Source organism: Pantherophis guttatus, chromosome 6, assembly GCF_059756535.1.
Source record: "Pantherophis guttatus breed Tessera chromosome 6, ASM5975653v1, whole genome shotgun sequence".
In the NCBI taxonomy this organism is placed as follows: domain Eukaryota; kingdom Metazoa; phylum Chordata; class Lepidosauria; order Squamata; family Colubridae; genus Pantherophis; species Pantherophis guttatus.
In genome coordinates, this window is record NC_142068.1 from 27,031,668 (window position 1) to 27,051,229 (window position 19,562).

Below are 19,562 nucleotides of genomic sequence, written 5' to 3' on the forward strand. Positions count from 1 at the left end.
TATCATCTAAGTTTGAAATTAATTAGAAATAAGATATCATTATTCTATGGCAACTATTTTATGAACACTCATGAGTTCACTAGAGCTCCTGTATCAACTTTGTAGATCTCAAGCTCAGTTCATAGACTTGGGTTCACACATTGGTAATGCAACATGGATCACTTCCCAGTGAACTCTGTCATATTCTGAGGGAAACAACTGACTCAGTGGTGAGTTTCAAAATTTTTTACTACCGGTTCTGTGGGTGTGACTTGGTGGGTGTGGAATGGATTGGTGGATGTGGCCTGGTGGGCATGGCAGGGGAAGGATACTGTAAAATATCCATTCCCTCCCCAATCCAGGGAAAGATTACTGCAAAATTTCCTCGCAACCAACTGGGACTCAGGAGGCAGAGAATACATGGGAGCGGTGCCAGTCAGAGGTGGTATTTACTGGTTCTCTGAACTACTCAAAATTTCCGCTACCGGTTCTCCAGAACTGGTCAGAACCTGCTGAAACCCACCTCTGAACTGACTAGCGAGTAATAGAGACATGCGTGGTTCTTCACTTTGTGAGTGTTAGCATTGTATTTGTAGAAGCCTATCCCATAAACTAAATGTCAGCCTTTACACAGTGAGCTGTACCAATAGAGACGTGCCCTCCCTTGTCCCAACCACAAATGAGAATGACAACAAAAAACCCCTCTTCTCCCAAACTTGGAAAGAGAAAGAAAGATAATTAAAAGAAATTTTTATTAGGGCAATTTAACTTTATTTTTTTTTTCATACAGCTATAGCAGTAATAATAAAATAAGCATAAAAACAAATTGCAGCCCAGGACAGAATACATAAGTAGGAGCAACTACCAAGCAAATTTAAGTCTGTGGTTACATAATAGTAAAAACCAAGCACACCTGTCCTTTCAGCAGATGAAAGTTATAGGGTTGCAAGGAAGTGCAACATGTACTAATTCATCAATATGAATTATGAGACAGAATAGATCCAATCATTGGTTCCCTCCCCCCTCACTTTGGCTTCATGTAGTACATGGTTTGTCAAGTGCTTTAGGTTAAAAATGGTAAATTTGAAAGGGTATTTTATTTTTCACCTGCTAAAAGAACCGGATCACTACAGCAATAAAAATAATTACATAACAACTACAGCTAGGATGGTTTTGTTTTGGTTTGCCTGTTGACATTTTTAAACTTCTTTAGTGTGCATGTGAAAGTCAATATCGCTTTCTCTGTGTATGTGTGTGTTTGCGCTAGTGTGTGAATAATAAAACTACTGAAATTTTTCAGAAACTGGTTTGAATAGAATATATATTTTATATCTATTTATATTTTCTTTTTCTTTCTCTCTCTCCTTGATACTTGAAACATGCAGTAGTTGTTTTGAGTAATGTAAGACATATTAGATCCATGATTTACCTTTAATGGTTGGAAGTACCTGTTTTTCTGAAATTTCATTTTTAAAAAAATAATTTTTATTTTTCTTGTCTCATCAGAAATTATCTTCAGGCAGATTTAGACCAGTGCAGCTTTTGTTAGTCATGAGAAGAATGGCCAATCTTTCCAGCTGAAAGAATCCTGGCAAACTAGAAGCTGTTCACATAAAGCAAAGCCACTTTTTCAAAGGGGTATGGAGTGCTAATTCTGTGCCACTTTTTTGCAAGCAATTTTGTTCAGCCTGTCATTTTTATAAGCCTTAACAAAACTCCTTGTATTTATAGACATTTTTATTCAAAATAAGATCTTACTATTATACAGGTTTCTCTCTTTATTTTTTTTTATTTGACTATATACAGAAGTGCAAAAGGTCAACCTTCTCTCTATACTTTCCCACATGCTAAATTGCAGCATAATCATCCCTCAAGAGTATGCACAAGCACTCACACTTATTATAATTCTTGTTATACGTAAACTTTTTGAGTATTTGGATTATCAACAAAAAAAGTCCCTTGATCTACTGATTATGCAGCTTATTTATAAGAAGGCCTGATATTCAGGGATTTCAAAAAATATTTAAACAATATTTTAACATTTGAAATGGATACAGTAGAAAATAAATTTTATTCTAATATCTAAGAGCTAGATTTTTTCTTTTATAATTAATTACAAACAAAATAAATCATCAAAATATTACTCAGTTGTCTGCCAGGATCATTTCAATAGCAACAACTTAACTTCTTACTTAACAATGATTATATAAGATATCCATATAAAAGATCTTTGTTCTTTTAATGAAAACTAGACAAGAACTAACAATGACTGATATTCTTACATTGTAATATTAAATCAGTAAAATATAAATCATTTAGTTAACAAGAATACGAATATTCATGACACTACATGTAAATTCAAAACTGCATATGCTATGAAGAAAAAATATTTTTAATTTTTTTTCATATTTTGAAAAAAATTCATCAGTAAAATCTAATAAAACAAAATTCTATAAACTTAAATGGCATTCATCTGGTAATAGAAAATGAAAATGATCTAATAAATGTACGAAATAAAAACTACCATTTTAACAAGGAAAAATAAGTCATATTCTCTAAATGTAAGTAAACTACAATAACATGTGAAGTCACCTATACTTTCTTAACACGATTGAAATTACATTGGTATGGGTTTTAACCCGTAATGTAATAATCTAAGGCTTTAATAGATGTACAGTACAATCAGTAAAATCAACACATCATTCTTTTTTTTTTTTAACTAGAAAGCATCTCTCAAGCATAAAAACTTGCAAGTAAACTTGGAAGTATGGAGAATTCTAGAACCGAACCCTCACCTCTCCCATTCTACGCGACGCTACCAGAGACCTGGCCCCCACCTCGAGCTTTGCTTAACAGAGCAAAATATATCCTTTACTAACTGCAACATCCAAACCACACAAAGGATTTCCTTTGGATGAATCCATCTTAAAAACTTGAATGCACATCTATTTTTTGTTTCATTTTGTAAAGGCTTTCTAAGGCTATAAAGCAGTTAAATCTCAACAGAAGAAATCACATATAAAACTCACCCGATATTTAACCCACCCAGCCCTACTCTAATTAACATTTTCATTGATTGTTGATTATTTTGGTTTTCTTTTTAATCAGGCATCTGATGTCAGTGCTTTTCCCATGATTAGAGTCACAATTTTTTTTAAGTGTGTGACTTTGAAGTGATGCATTGGATCAGAAAAGCAAAACCCATCTCCTTCAACACGTTTAGAGTCTCTTGGACTTTTGACAGAGGTTAGAAAATTGAAGCAAAATAAAATTATTTAGACTTTTTCTAATATTGTCTCAGAAATGGCTCTTCCCTTTTTAAAATATTGTTTGTTATACAGTATACTTTGCAAAACTATTACAACTACAATGGTTTATAATAATTTATAGCTTTATATATCCGGTATGTGTAGGAACGATCCATATATCTACTCTTGTTTTTGCTTTAAAAAAATAAGAAAAACAAAAAATGTGCTGTCTATTATAAACTGAGGTGGCCATTTCTGAGACAGCTTTGGTTTGAAACGGAAGGGTGCCCTTTGACTGATTTCCTACTAGCAAAACAAGCAAAAATGTGGCTCTTAAAGTAACACTGAAGAAATAATACTCTACTTTGATTACAGTCTATGGCACTTCATGAAAATCTTTAACAACACGGTACTTAAAGCCATTGATGTGCTTTAAAAATATACACAGTTGTGGTTTTACTTGGCACATTCATCTCTGTCAGATACCTCTTTTACCACTTCTTACAATCTATTACATTTAAAAATATTACTCTTAAAACAAAAAAGGAAAAAATTATACTGTGCATGCACGGTCTCTTCTATAATGGCAATTTTAAATACAAGGTGCACCTTTTGTTATTTGTAAACCTTGAGATAATAAACTTACTTTAAAAATTATATCTTGGTCTACAGACGTACCAATACATTATAGATCTATGGCTACATCACAGTCTGTCTTTTCAAAATGACGTACATGATTATGTAGGAAAAGAGTCTACCAATGCATACGTCAGCTGGGTATGCATTGCATACTTGTGTGCTAGAAAAGATGGACAATGCTGTAGTCTTTAGACTAACATTCTCCAACCTGATGCCCTTTAGCTTTCTTGGGTCTACAACTTCCAGGATACAATCCAGATTTATAGATCAACACAACTGGAGGGCACCAAGTTAGGGAAGGCTGCTTTAGACAATATGATCACCCCAGCACAAATATCTATTCAATGTACAAAGTATATAGGCAACAGTGTGCAGTGAATTTCCAAGTTGTCATTTCATCTTGTTAACATGCAATATGTGGATGTCTTACTGCTGAGGAAATTTGGGTGCTGTTATTTTACGGTATATACATTATGGCTAATGACCTGTCCTGATTCTTCACTCAACCACGCTGTCCTCTTCTCTGTCATATGATCTAGAAAAACAAGGAGACGGTTTTTTTAAAAAAAATAATTTTAAACAAGTACTACATTAAAATATTAACAATTCAATCTAACAGAAATATTCAGATAAAAGCCAATTATTTAAATAAACATACTGCATTTTTTGGAGTATAAGATGTACTTTTTTCCCTCCTTAAAAGAGGCTGAAAATTTGGGTGTGTCTTATATTCTGAATGTAGTTTTGAAGCTTTTTTTCAGCCCTAACGAGGCGCTAGCGCTGTGTGCTAAGCTTTTTTTCAGTGAAGGATCTTCCCTGCTTTGCCTGCTCCCTCTGACTCCCAGCTGTGAAGGTTTTTTTCAGCCCTAATGAGGCACTAGCGAGTGAAGCCGATCTCTGTGGTTTGCCTGCTTTTCTCATTGCTTCTCTCTCCAAAGATCAGTTGTGCTTTAGAAGCTGTTTTTTATCCCCAAGTAGGGGATAAAAAACAGGAAACTAATGTGCTGAAGCTGACCAGACTAAGGACGCTAGCCAGATGAATACCTGGTAGGCAGATTTTTTTCTCCCTATTTTCCTCTCCAAAAACTAAGCTGTGTCTTATACGCCGGTGCGTTTTATACTCTGAAAAAATATGGTATATTTAGAAGCCCTTTGTGAAGATCATGCCCCGTTGTGAATACTGGGAAAGATAGAAGAAAGAGAAGAAGGCCATCAGCAAGCTGGATAGACTCAATTAAATAAAGGGGGGGAGGGATGTTGAAAGAGCTGAAGGCCCAGGAGAGGACAGATAATTCTAGAGAAGTCTTTTTATGTAGTTGCTAAAAATCAAGACACATAATCAAATCAATTTAAAATATCCTTCTGAATAGGAAGGAGTTTATGATTATTTCCCCCAGCTAAATCTAAATTGGCAGTGAAGATATGAACTTTATATTACTTGTGACTAACTGCAGCAGCATCTGCGTAATGTTCTCATTACAAAACATTGTTGAATCCCATTTCTTCATATTTTTCTATAAAAACGTAATGGGGATAGGTGGCCCAATGGCTGATTATATACATGATGACCAACCAGGGGTCATTATGATATGTCCTTTTTCCACACGTTAACATTTTACATTGAGTGTTTAAAAAAATCTTTCAGAGTGCTTATTCATGTACTCTGGATATTGGGCCAATTAAAAAAAAGTTAAAAAATAGGCATCACGATAGCATGTTCTAGAGAACATAAAAGGGACCTCCTGATCAGACCCTTCCTGCGTTATAAGCAGGACATGAATAAAATATCTATTTTCTGTTACTGGCTAGCAAATATTATTGGATATCACATGATTTGTTCCAGCAGGAATAAATAGCAAAATTCTCACTATATTTGTCTAATATTCTTTTTAGATTCTTCTTTTAGCAAATTCCATAGTATACTCCTTCAGATTGCATGGAACAATCAGGGATATATTTCCTTCATTTTGTATAAGACTGTCCATAAAAAATGAGGGCTAAACATATATTTAGATATATTTGTTTTACTACTTGAATGCATATGTATTGATGTTTGAGTAAGCGTATAAAACAATATCAGGGAACAGCAGTTTAACCTCCTATACTTTTTGACAGGTCAATTGTTAACTTTAATTAGTTTCAAGTGTTTTTGTATCACTGAGCTCAATCTGAGTCTTCTTTTATACAGAAAATGTAAAAGATAAATTGAAAAACGTTTAAAACAACAGGCATCCAATTACAGAAACAGAAAGGTACATACACAATCACCAACGATTGTCCTACATTCCAGACAATGGAATGCAAATCCTCTCAAAAGTATCAAAGTACAATAATATGCACTTAAGATACTTACTGTTTGATGATTAAGTGTCTACATCTGTGTAACATACTTGTGGCTAGTCAGATGTTCGGCAGATATTATGGGAATCTATTAAAAATATAAACTTTAATTGATATAATATAATAGTACCTCAAATGAAAAACTGCAGAGTTCTGTATTATGTAATTTATGTTAACAGAAACCTAGGTAGCAATTTAAAAGAACATTCAGTTAAGTAGGATATCAACCATTATTGGTTGTTTAAAAGAAAGACACATTTACAGTTAAACATTCATGCAGTTCAGTCATTTCAAGCCTTTTTGTTGGCCTACACAGAGATTGTATGAATTAGGTTGTTTCAGTTTTCTGATTTTAACAATTGGCTACAGAAGCAAACTCTCAGGCTGTGCATTTTGCATACTCAATGCAAAATTGATATTATTATTATTATTATTATTATTATTATTATTATTATTATTATTGTAACTGATGTCATTGACTGTTTAAAAAGAACTAAAATTCAAGTGAAGGGCTCAGAAGAATGCAGCACTAGGACCTTGAACTACATCACTTTTTACAAATTTTCTTTAGGAGTTGGTTAGAAAATCTAAACACTTGGCTATCCATAACAACATTTTCTGTTGGTGCATAAGTTATCCATTTAGATTCTTCTTTTTGTTGTCTATGGATTTGAAATGTTTGTTCATGCTGTTGTACAATGAAAAGATTTGCAATATAATCCTCACACTCCATTGAAATTGGAGGAAGAATATCTACTGTTTATAACGGATTCCCCTCAAAATCAATCAAAGGAAATTAGCAAGGCAAAGGGCTTGCCTCCTGCACAAACAGAACAGATCTATTTAGTCAGCTTTTGATTATATACAACTACCAACTGTTGGTAGTAAAGTGGGATGAAATTTAGAACTTCCGTTATGGAGACGGATATAATTGATGCTACTCTTTAAGTGTTGTTGTTGTTACTAAGTGGAGGATTTTTCTTGATTGCTCTATAATTACTAAACATGTTTACTTTATAAACTAATTGGTGGTTTAAGCTAATTCTAAAATTGTTTCAACTACTTTTGGACACAGCCTGATAAGAAGTATTATAATATTTACTCTAACCCCTGAATATAGAAATACATGTAAGCCCTCAGTTTCTTAAGCGGATAATAGTTCACAAGCATTTGCATGAAAAAGTTAAATGTCAAACAAGTTCAGATAGGATAAAAAAACAGTACATTCATAAAAAAAGAGGCTCAGATCAGCTTCTACTACATAGTTTACTTACTTACTGTTGGCTTCTATTACTAGAGCGCAGAAGTTCCAAAAGTAAACAAACTCTTCCAAGTCAGCCCAATTTATTTTTCTACACAATCCCTAATATTCTTCTTAATATTCTTCTCCAATTTGGCTCCAATATTGTCCAGATGGGCTGGGTGTAATTCCCCAAATCCCCACCAAGTAGAAGAATTGGAATCTCCAAAAATATGAAAGGTCCCAGATTGGGGAAGACTAATCTGTGCATTTCTAAATTCTCTTTTTGCACATAAATGTGTCCCAAGTGTAATGAAGCTTCTCATACCATTGGTTTGCTACTGCAGCAGAAAGAGATGTTGCATCCAGCTGTCTAGAAGCTTCAAGAGTAGTGCTGTCAAAATAGACCAAGGAGCTTCAGCACCAGTCAGTAAAGAGGAAGGGGCCCAGGTCTCAAGTACTTATGCATGCGTGAACATTGCATTTTGTGGCATTGCATCATGTCAGCATTGCTCATGTATTATATACATATATTGCTTATATATGTATATACAAAGAATAGGTTACAAAATTTGACTGGAGCGCATTATGAGGATCCAGAGAAATATGCATGAAATGATCAAATTGTACAACAAAAACAAAACCTCCAGAATCTGCGTGGGAAAGCGATTCTAAAAATATAGAAAAAAAATATTCAGAATTATCTGTACCAAGAGATGGAGGAAAGAGAAAGAAGAATTTTTCTCCATCTTTCTATCCCTTCTTTCCTTCCTCTATGAAAAATAACATGTCTGATGACTAAACTTTTCATTATTAATGCCTAATGAATACATCCAGGACTCTTTGCTATGCTAGTCATTCTTTTCTTTGTTGTAAATTAAACATCAAATTGCTATACTGTAAGATATATATGTAAAAGCACGTATGTTTTTAGCTCTTATTGTTCAAAGATATGGCATATCTGAAATGTGCTTTTACCTTGACCCCTTTGTTACTGGCAGTATGTAAAATCACAATTAATGTGAAAATGTGGCTATCTTGATCTACCCGAAATGGAAAATGGTTATCTTGACTTACCAAAAATGGAAAGTAGATATATCTATAGTGGTCTTTTTATATGAAAACGTGACAATCTGATGGTTGCTCTTCATCAGCCGTTTAGCCATCAAGATAAAACTTTGATTCTTTTAACAATGGTTCAACAGCCTCAGAAAAAGTGACTTACAACCTGTACTTCCCTTGCGACTATCACACCACTCCTTATAGTCATTGGCTCACAATTTGGGTGTTTGGCAAGTGGCTTGTATTGACAACTGGCTGTGTCTTGAGGTCATGTGATCACTATTTTCAACTTTTGCTGTTTTCTAACCAAAAATGCTCATTGGGAAGCTGAATTCACTTAACAACTGCTATAAAAATTGTTGTAAAATAGGGTTCAATTGGACCTGTGACCATGACGACTTATGATGGAAATTCCAGTTCCAGTTGTTGTTGTAAGTCGAGGACTATTTATTTCCAATTAATCTGTTACCCAAATTCCTGCTCAGTATGGATGTCCCAGAACATCTTATGGTGCCAGGTTGGGGCAACAAACTTGTATTACAGGATCAGTTGTAAGCTATCCTGTGTCATAAGCAAAAATGTGTAATAAGATCATAATAGGCATTCTGGCCAAGTTGGGTTGCTGATGGGATTATTTTTCCTTGCTTGTGGATTGTCTTTCCTATTTTCCAGCAGAATTCTGAAAATACTACTGAAATACAACTGCCAGAAGCTGTAGCCAGCATGACCATGATTGGGGATGCTGGCCATTATGTCAACAGCAGGATGATTAGAGATTCCTACTTACTCAGATATTGATTTCTTAGTGCTTGGTGTTCTTTAAAAAGTAGCATATCATTTTAGGTCTCCAAGTTCAGCAATTTTGTATATTAACTTTAATGCTCTGGAAGCTTAAAATGAAAGAGTTGTAAATTTGAGATCTGGCCTAGTAAGTGGATAATAGCAACATTCAGATTTCCAAAACTTAATTTCCAGATTTCCAAAGCTTTCAAGTTTACTTCAACAACTCTATTATCACCACCCAGCATTTATGCAATCTCGAGAAAAGCATGTTGGAAGAATATTCTCAATATATATTTACTTTCTTGTCATGTGTTTCTCTGAAGACCTCAGCCAAGCCAGGGCCTTTCTGCTTTGGCATCATTTTTCAGAAAATAATACTGGCCTACTTTAAAGAGGTAACATCTGTAGCTTAAGTATTAAGCATAAATGAATTTAGAACACCCTGTGGTGCTTTGTGCTATACCAAGCTTGTTTTACCGTTGGCTCCAGAACAGATTCCAAAATTCCTCCAAAACTTGCCACTGAAATATAATTTTAGTATAAAATAAAGTGTATGTACATAATGTATATATGCATATGTGTATGATTATTATGCATGTACGTCAATGTGTGTGTATATAGCTATTTAATTTAAATTAAATCTCTATTAAATTAAACCAAATTTAGTTTTTTTCTTGGCTCTGTCAATTTCTTTGTCTACCCTTTGAGTTTTCCCTACGGTAGTTTTCCATTCCTAGATTAGATGTTACCTTGGTTTGCAAAAAGTTTACCATTCTACATAGGAAAAAAGTAATTGTGATCTTATTTTCTCCTATTCTCCTCCTATTTTCTTTCTATACATCTGTTCTTGTAACAGTGAGTGTGGAAGTGAGGGACAAAGGCAAATGATGTGTCATATGTTGATCAGTTCAGGAAAGTCTTATTGGAGACTAGGGACAGAAGCCCAATTAAGCTATGCTGCAGATCTAAATAGAATGTGTAGGCCAACAAGAAGTATAAACCAATGAACAAAAAAACAAAACAAAACAAAAACCACAACCAAAAAAAAACCAAAAATAATAAAAGAAATCCCCATGCTCCTTAAAAGCACCGATTCTGAGTTATGTTTAAGAAACAAAGCTGTAAATTAGCAAACCTGGTTGGCTGTGGCAGTTGCAGCGAAGGGGACGCTTGTGGCAGATGTTGTTGCTGCAGACACAGTGGCGGGCGTAGCGCCGTGCACCATGGGAACTTTTGGAAGGAAAACCATATAAGCAAACATACAGAAGAGTGTAGCAGTATGGGAAACCATGGCAAGAGGTGGTAAAATGGTCAAGTATGGTATTTATATTAGCAGAATAGCCATGGGGCGAGATACCGCCACCAGCGAAAAGGACATGCAACCACAGCGCAAAGCGGGGCAACATTCCAGAGAGCGGGATGGGGATAAAGGTAAAAGACAAAAGGAAAGGAGAAAAGGGAAGGGAAAAATGCTTATTACCACTGAATTACCAAAGTCAATACAATAAAAGTTTAACTATTTCATTTTAGACTCAAGAAACTACAAATAGCACTCTCATTAATAGTTTGAAAATCTTAGGATAACCATATTCCCAATCCCTCCCATTTTAACTTCTGATATTATTAGGATATGCTGAAATAAAACTCTAATTCTGCATTTCTTGCATAAAATGTGTAACTGGCCTTTTCTGTTTTAAACACAAAATAATTTTCTAAAACACTGGAACTCAAAGTCCAGTCAAAATCCACCAGAACTGATAAAAAGGGACAGGGAAAATGGGGCATAGAACAACTTGATAATGGTAGGAAATAAATGGCTTCTAGGTAAATTGTGTCAATTAAAAAAAGCAAATGCATTTAATTGACAAGTGTTAGTGCAAGGGAAGAAAAATGATTTTGCACAGTAACTCTAAGTTAAAACCTAGCAGTGGATTTTGAAAGTCTGTGAGCTGCTAAACAGGTTTAAGATAATCAAGAAACAAAGCTGGCACCTACCAACACTTGTAGCGGGTGTCATGCACAATATTGAGCCTGCCCATCATGCATTGCAACAGGAAGGTGGATTTGCAAAGGGAAAAGAATTAAAACAACCCATCACACGTGTAATTAGGAAAATCTCATTTGAACAAAGAAGGAAAAATTGGTTATTATGGGAAAACAGTGGCATGTAACCAATAGCACAATCAAATCAAACAGCAAGGTGGTGGTAATTAGAACTAGACTTACATGAGCAGGGCAAGGAGAAAGCAGACTGAACTGTGTGTTGGTATTTTTATTAAAATGAACTACTAAGTTAAAAGTAAGCTCTAACAACATAAGGAGAGGTTTCAGTTGTCCAATTTTGACATTTACTCATATATTGTTTTATATTAAGTTTGATTTACAGGTACTTTTTAATATGCTAATTCATGACTAATGTTGACTAATGCAGAAAGAAGCAACACTGTGCTAGTGCCACATTAAGCTTTGCTTTCTAACTGGCAGATGTTTAAGCTTCAGGCGGAGGCTGGGTAAATCTAGATATATTGCTGTTACTGTGTTTGAAGGTGGTTAATACATAACACTAAGCCATAACTTAGCATTATATGAATGAATGTTAGGGTCTGATTTGTAGGGCGTCTCAGGGTTTACTGAAGGTTTACACAGCAGGTGTTTTCACCCCTCCTGTGTAATGTCTAACTGAGACAGTTCAGGGACACGTATCCTCAGTATGTTAATGGTAAGAGTTGTGTATCTTGTTTCCTAGACAACTAACAGCTATCAAAATCTTGTTCCCAGAATTGTTGGGGTCTGAATGAAAAGGAATAGTCTCAGATTTAACTCTAGAAAGATTAAGTGATTATGCAGGAAGACGGTTTCTCATTCCAGTTCTAGGGAACTTTTCACCTTTGATCCTGAATGGGGTTGTAATGGCCCATTTGAGGCTGGTATACTATCTGGAAATTTCCTGAACTCCCAGGTCCTGCTGAGCAGCTATGGCCAGGACGCTAATTACATGCAACATGTTCAATGTGTGTGCCAAGCTTAAGAGGTCTTCTTTTGTAATGCTATGCGTGTGAAAGACCTTGGGAGACTGGATCAAGAAATGTTACCAAGGGAACAGTCAGATAAGAGGCAGCAGCTGGATAGTGGGTAGGGCAAGAGAACCTTCCTTGTTTCTCAGGCTTGTATTTCCAGACTTGCAAAATTCTGTTAATGTAGCTTTATAATAGAGTAGAATAAGCTCATCTGGTTGTGTTTCCACTCTGGTCTACCTACTAAGGCTGACATCAATTTTCCTTACAGTCATTCATGGCTTGGTTATCTCTCAGATCACCTCTACTGTAACACTCTCGAGATGTTGCTCTTGAAGACCACTCAGAAGCTATATTTGGTCCACAATGAAGCAGTTTGCTATTTCCATGTATTATCCTCGCTATGTGAAATGCAATGTTTTCCAGCTGCATTCTGAGAGCAAATTAAAGTGCTGATTACCTTTAATGGTCTAGGGGCAGCAATGTAGGATTGTATGGCTCCTTTAGCTTTGGCCTATCCTGTGTGTTCTGCTTTGCTTTGAGTGCCATCAGCTAAGCATCTAACAGGACTCAGGAAGAAGGCTTCATCTGTCACAACATCTATTATTCAGAACAGCATCCCCATGGAGATTCACATGGCTGCCACCTTCCCTGCTTCATGAACTTTAAAAATTTGTTGTTTTTATTCCTCCAGGCTTTGGGTCAGAGTGCTTGGACAGGGCTCTTTGATTTGTGAGCAATGAGGTAGTTGTTATGTTGTCTTTTGACAATGGTTCTTACTTGTGAAGCTACCCAGAATCATTTTGGAGTTAGGCAATCTAGAAATTCATAAATCTAATAACTAAGTAAACATAGTTTGAAGCTGCTTCACTTGGAAATCAACTATTTTAGTATACTTAAATGACTCCTGTTATTGCAAGGAAATACCCGATCAAAGCATTAGCTAATTTTCCCCCACTCTGATTGTTCCCTGATATATTAGGATTTAATTCCCAGAATTTTCAGAGCTCATGAATGCTCATGTTGTACTCCTAACACATCTGAAAGCAGTCATATTAAAAAAAAAATCCTGAAAATACAATCAATTAGATAAAATGCTATCTATTTTTTGTAGATTCCCTCCAGTCCCTCTAGGATTCTTATACACATAAGAAAATTCAGTGAAATAGATATTAAAAATTATGGCTATGATGACTATTTGAACATTGTCAACTGATATAACCTTACCTAGTTATCTAACATTTAAGTAAGTAACAGTGTTGCTAGACTGAATTGAGTCATGATATTCAAAGTGTTAATTAAATTAAGTAATTATTTTTTAAAATTCAAATAATATGCATTAATTCATTTAATTCTTGGGACGGCGATGTCACTGTTTTTTCTTATTGCTACTTTTGTTATTATTGTTATTATTATTCATAATCCATACATCTAATTATGGTACCCATGCAGGAATATAAAGATATTTAGTTGACCATCATGTTCAAACTACAAAACTAATATATTTTCAGTTTTAAATTTCAGTCATCCTCCTTCTTCATGTTTGAAACCAACACACACTTTTGCATAGAATGTTTAGCAAATGAACATAAGGTAGCAATGAAAATCTGTTGTGCTTTAACTTGCAGGAATGAAAAAGATATTTGTGTAGGACCCCTTTGTTGATTAGTCACTGAAAAATGAAAGGCCATCACTACAATGGTTACCCTGGTTTCAAAAGACGTAAAACTAATTTATTATTCCAAACCTTATCTTGCATTTTAGTTGAAGACAAAAGTTGGAATCATAGTCAGTAAAGAAAAATAAATAATAAAATAACAATATTTCATAACTAAGTATTTTTCTAGCACAATTCAGCATATGGAAAAATACTATTCTCACCGCGCTATGCATGTTAAACTCACTTGAGCAAAGGGGTCTTACATCAGTTAAATATATATGTATATATAAAACAACGTAAGAGGTGTAAAATGAAGGATTAGAGAAGAGAGAAAAAGATTTCAAATGCTGTTTTGAAACATGATTGCACACTTCAGAGATGCAGATTTTCAGATTATGCTGAAAAGCACCCAACACCTTGCTTCCAAGAAAACATATGCAGAATTTGCAGTTTAGCAGCAAGATTGTCTTTTTGGGCATCCGTGTATGTTACCCTTCCCATGCCTTCTATTTATCATACTTAACAATGAAAAGCCTTAGATGTTGAACCTAGCTAACCCCTGGGAAATTATTCTAGTGAGCTCATTTGGGTCTTTTTCAAAGGATATGGGAAATGCCACGTACCTGGTGGGAGGAAGGCTGTATGCTGTTGCAACTGCATGTTTGCAAGAGCTTGCTGGTATTGGAAAATACCAGTATTAAAGACTGCAGTGGCACCATTGGTTTTTTCAAGCGCAGGCCTCTTTGGTAATGGGGGGAGTACAGCTTGAGGAATCCCCTATTGATAGATGAGGATAAGATAGCCCAGTTAAGAAGAAAGAGAAGGAAAGAAGAAAAGAAGGAAGGAAGAAAGTAAAAGGGAATAAAAATGGGGAAAAGAAAGAAAGAGAGAGAGAGAGAAAGAGAGAGGAAGGAGAGAAAGAAATAGAAAGAAGAAAGCAAGTAAGAAGGAGAAAAAATAAAAATGAGAAGGGGAAAGAAAGAAATGAGAGAAAAAGAAAAAGAAAGAAAAAGAAAGAATAAAAATGAGAAAGAAAAAGAAAAAGGAAGGAAGGAAGGAAGGAAGAATAGGGAAGAGAAAGAATAAAAATGAGAAAGAAAGAAAAAAGAAGGAAGGAAGGAAGGAAAGAAAGAAAAGAAAGAGGAATAGGGAAAGAGAAAGAAGGAAGGAAGGAAGAAAGCAAGAATAGGGAAAAAGAAAGAGAAAGAAATAATAAAAATGAGAAAGAAAAAAAAAAGAAAGATGGAAGGAAGAATAGGGAAAAAGAGAAAAAGAAAGAATAAAAATGAGAAAGAAAGAAAGAAAGGATGAAAGAAAGAGGAATAGGGAAAGAGAAAGAAAAAGGTGGAGTATGGAGAGAGAGAGAGAAAGAGAGAAGAAATAGAACAGTCAGTATAAAATACAGTAATTGAGCACCACCATCTTTTCTTTTTTTTTTACATCCTTGAGCAAGCAAGCAGCAGAGCAGACTTTACAATTCAAAGGAAGAGCAAGGCCGAAGCTTTGCAAGAAAGTTTTATTACTGCCCTTTCAATATGGCACTGTAAGTGCTCGGGAACAGTAAACTAGCACTTTTTCACTATAAAAAAGGTTCAGGTTTTAGTAAAGAAGCAGGAATACCAGGGAGGGGGAAAAAAAAAAGGCTGCACTGCTAGCTCCATGAGGATTGATAAGTAAAAGCCATGTTAAAGAGAAATTTTAATAGAGTGAATGAAACAAAGATTAATATAATATTAAACTTTACTCCCATATCCCCAAAGTCTGTCTACACATGCAAAAACAAAACAAAACGAAGTACCAAATCATGCTGGCACTTGCATTACAAATGTTAAATCTACATAAGAATATTGTTAAGCCATGCCAACCAAACAGATACAAATATATAGATCATATATATTTTACACATTTTTTTAAAAAAAAAATCCCTTAAAAAAAAAAACACCCATCTTCCTTGATTTAGAAATGTCTACAAGGTTATTAAACTGAATGCAGAATCCTTCGTCTTCAGGAGGGTTCAGGATGGGATGGCAAATAAACATTCTTTCCATCACCTTCCCCAATAAACTCAACAAGGAAGCCACACTCAGTTTTAATTTGAGCTCACATTACTTTATAACAGGAAAAAATTACTTAAGAATTTAATTAAAAAAATTAATTTGTATCTACAGTAAAGCTACATGCCAAGCTAAAAGGTGAAAGGTCATAGTACCAGGTCAAAGGTTGCCTCGAGGGGTCGCTTCAGTGATTTGACAGCCGACTGAGTCTTAATTAGCAGGCAGCGAGCACATGATGGCAATGGGCCAGTGGGGTTCAAGCGCATTAACATAAACAGCAAGCAGAGGTGCATCATGGGGGCAGCAGTGCATTTTGGGTAGGTGAGAAAAAAACAAATAAAAAACAAATCATCGGAATGCCATATACAACGAATAACAAGACTAAGCATGCACAATAAAGGCACTATTGAGTTGTTATTGTGAGGATACACCTCTAGGTAGTTAAGTACAAACAAGGTACTCTAATGGGGAAGGGGAGGTTGAAAGAAGGAGTAAGAGTGAGAAAGAGTCTCCTTTCTGTATTTTTGTGCTAATCTTCATAAACACAGAAAAAGGTCTCTCTCCAGTTGTTCCTTTCTGCATTGCCAATATTGCACCACAATCTTTCATGGGAATATTTAATGGTCAAATCATATAATTATGTAAAAAGAAATATAGGATAAATGTTAAAATAAAAGCAGTTTCTTCAAGCTGGGTATGAGTTCTGGTTACTTCATGGATATATCCATATCATTTGCCTCACGAGAATTTAGAAGTAGACCTCTCCTCAGATATTTTTTCAATTTTAGCCTATAGTCCTATAATTTCTTAGCAATGTGCCATCCAAATACTAACCCAGTTGCCGTTTTCTATCAGCCAAAGCTGGCTAAGAGCTAGAAACTAGGAGCTGTCACCTAACGTTAACAATCATCTAAAGCAGGGGTGTCAAACCCGCGGCCCGCAAGCTGAATACGTCACATATTGGCCACATCCACCCCTGGTTTAGCGAAAGGGAAAAAGTCATGATACATCATGTGACAACAACGTGACACCACAAGTTTGACATCTTTGATCTAAAGAATAAAAGTAGACCCAGTTAAATAGGGTTTTCTTTTATCCCCTACCAGAAAACACAGTTTAGACACACTGGTTCATTGTCTAATTTCGCCCAGTGATGTGATTGTGCTGATCCATGTCACAATCAAAATTCCAGTAATAGTATTACAATAATTATAGTATTATAATAGTATAATAATACAGTTATTATTTATGATAGCTGAATTCAGAGAAGCACAATATGCATGATTTTATTCAAGTTATTTTATAGTCACATTGCTAGAAATGTTCAATACTTCAATAAATTATTTTCCCCCACTCCACCTCATTCAATTATGTTTATTAAAGTTATTGCACATAATACAGAGTAGTAATCCATTTTCCACTTTCTAAAATTTCCTCTTTTTCCATTGTACTTTCAAGAAATTTCAGAATTTCTTTGGAAATTCTTCTCTAGGTATTTTTGACTTTGCTTTACTATTGCGAAGTGGTGGAAAAGTACTATTTGTCTTCCTTTTAAATATTTTTATAATGATCTATAGTCTCCCAGGTTCCTCATATTTCTTGGGTCTGAAAATGCCTCAGGGAACGACTTCTGTCATGTCTGTCTTTGGGATTTTACCTGGGTCAGATGCCAGATAAACTGTACATTGCCAACATATGACTGCACTGAAAGGCAGATATTCACACATATTCCATGGCCACCTCAAAACTAAGTAAGTGCAAGAATACCCCACGTGAGAATTCTACCAACATTTTCTTTCCCAATGAAGAGGAAAAAAATTATTTGCCTTTAAACTGAGACTGCTAAATGCGGACGAAAATGTTTGCACAAATGAACTTAGATATGTTTGTCAGGATGTATCCTTAGTGTTCAATTTCAATGAACTAGATCACTAACACTGTGTCCTCCTGTATGGAACAAGAGAGTGAGGTTTTTGTGTGCTATGTGTAAGTATTGGATATGTGTCGCTGCAAATCACCTTATACATAAGAAACCTTAACTTTATGTACAGACAGAAAAGAATAAGAGGATCCCTGAAAGACGTTTGCAAACTGTAGCCAGATTTGGTATCATTAAACACTTATTTTGAATTGCTGCTAGCTAAATGTAATTTAAGCTGTTAACTAAGCAAATTCATTTGTTTATTGAATTTGTTTGCTGCCAATCTCATCCCAAGGCGACTCTGTGCAAATGAATGCACAAAATGAATTCTAGGAGGGGGGAAATCCCTTCCAAAGAAAACGGAAGGACAAGTAAGACCGCATCTGATCAATTATACAAAAATTTGCATCTCTTTGATGACATAGTCCTTTGCAAATGGAAATGGAGCACAGAAAATGACAGATCATGGGATCTACTGAAGAATGCATCAGCTCCTTGTGTAATTCTTATGTAGCAGATGATGTAAAAACTTGCCAGTCAGGGTTTATATGCATGCGTATCAATAATATCAATGTACAGGTGACCCATAATAAATGACTGCTTCTCACTATGTAGTATCAGCACAAAGCTAATATGTACATCTTGCATGTACATCTGTGCACGATATACACATAGACAAACTGACTACATTTTTTAGTAGAATCTGACACTATGTAAGAGCAGATTTGGCATCACATGCTTGTCAGCTTACTGAAGTGGAATGGGATACCCAAACCATCCTATCTTTAGTAAGGAGGTTCAATTCATTAACAGTGCTCAGCGGCTGACAATGAGACAGATATATTTGATTTTTTTTCTGGACTTACCATGGCTGCTGCAGTAGCTGCTGCCTGAGCAGCTGCTGCTTGATTGACCTGGTACTGGGCAGCTTTGATCTTAGCTTGCAGATGGGCTGGAGGGTGAAAATATTTGCACTTTTCCCTTGAACATCTCCCTTTGATGTAATCCATACAGACAGTAACAGTATTGTCGTTGGTATCAATCATTGCGCTGTCAGCAGGGTGAGCAAACCGGCAATCATTTTCTCCTCTGTTACAGTTGCCACGCTGATACTCTCGACATACCTACAGGCAGCAGGAAAAAATGCAAGTAAAATTACATCAGGAAAGAAACTAAACCCAACAAGTTGAAAGTTATTTGGGAACAACGGATAAATAATCCTCAACCATTCAGTTTTGTTTTACCTTGAGAAGATATCTTTGCCTTTTTATGCCTGGCTCAGCTTCTCATTCTGATAGTTTGGCTTATGTATGTAACTCAAATTTGTATGTAAGCTTCCCAAATTTAAAAGCAAAATATTTCCAATTCAATCAGACTACTTAAAGGATTCAAATGAGTTGAATTTTTGCATTTTTTTGTGGTTATTTCAGGCAACAGCTGAGAAATTCACCTGCATTCTATGTAATAAAAGATCATCTGTTCTTCATGGTTTTAATGGATAATATTTTGGTTATGTCATTGTCATTTATTTATTTAATATCCCACCTTTATTTTTTTGTAAACAACATAAGGCAGTGAACATTATCTCATACTCCTTCTTCCACCAATTTTCCTCAGAACAA

At 35.2% G+C, this 19,562-nt stretch overlaps 1 protein-coding gene across 50 annotated transcripts in view; it reads right to left on the reverse strand.

Annotated features, from left to right (window-relative positions):
• Window positions 1–727: 727 nt before the first annotated feature.
• MBNL1 (muscleblind like splicing regulator 1) overlaps window positions 728–19,562 on the reverse strand; it is a 178,431-nt gene continuing 159,596 nt past the window's right edge. For 14 of the 50 annotated variants that reach the window (XM_087872585.1, XM_087872573.1, XM_087872586.1 and 11 more), the window contains 6 exons: window positions 18,807–19,064; window positions 14,589–14,742; window positions 11,287–11,322; window positions 10,427–10,521; window positions 6,220–6,294; window positions 728–4,401 (listed from right to left, as the gene is read on the reverse strand). In XM_087872585.1, the coding sequence (XP_087728711.1) occupies window positions 6,238–6,294; window positions 10,427–10,521; window positions 11,287–11,322; window positions 14,589–14,742; window positions 18,807–19,064 (600 nt within the window). In that variant the 3' untranslated portion in view covers window positions 728–4,401; window positions 6,220–6,237. Of the gene's footprint in view, window positions 4,402–6,219; window positions 6,295–10,426; window positions 10,522–11,286; window positions 11,323–14,588; window positions 14,743–16,174; window positions 16,229–18,806; window positions 19,065–19,562 lie in introns of all 50 variants that reach the window. The other 36 variants (XM_034439208.3, XM_087872588.1, XM_087872578.1 and 33 more) reach the window with 3 other exon arrangements.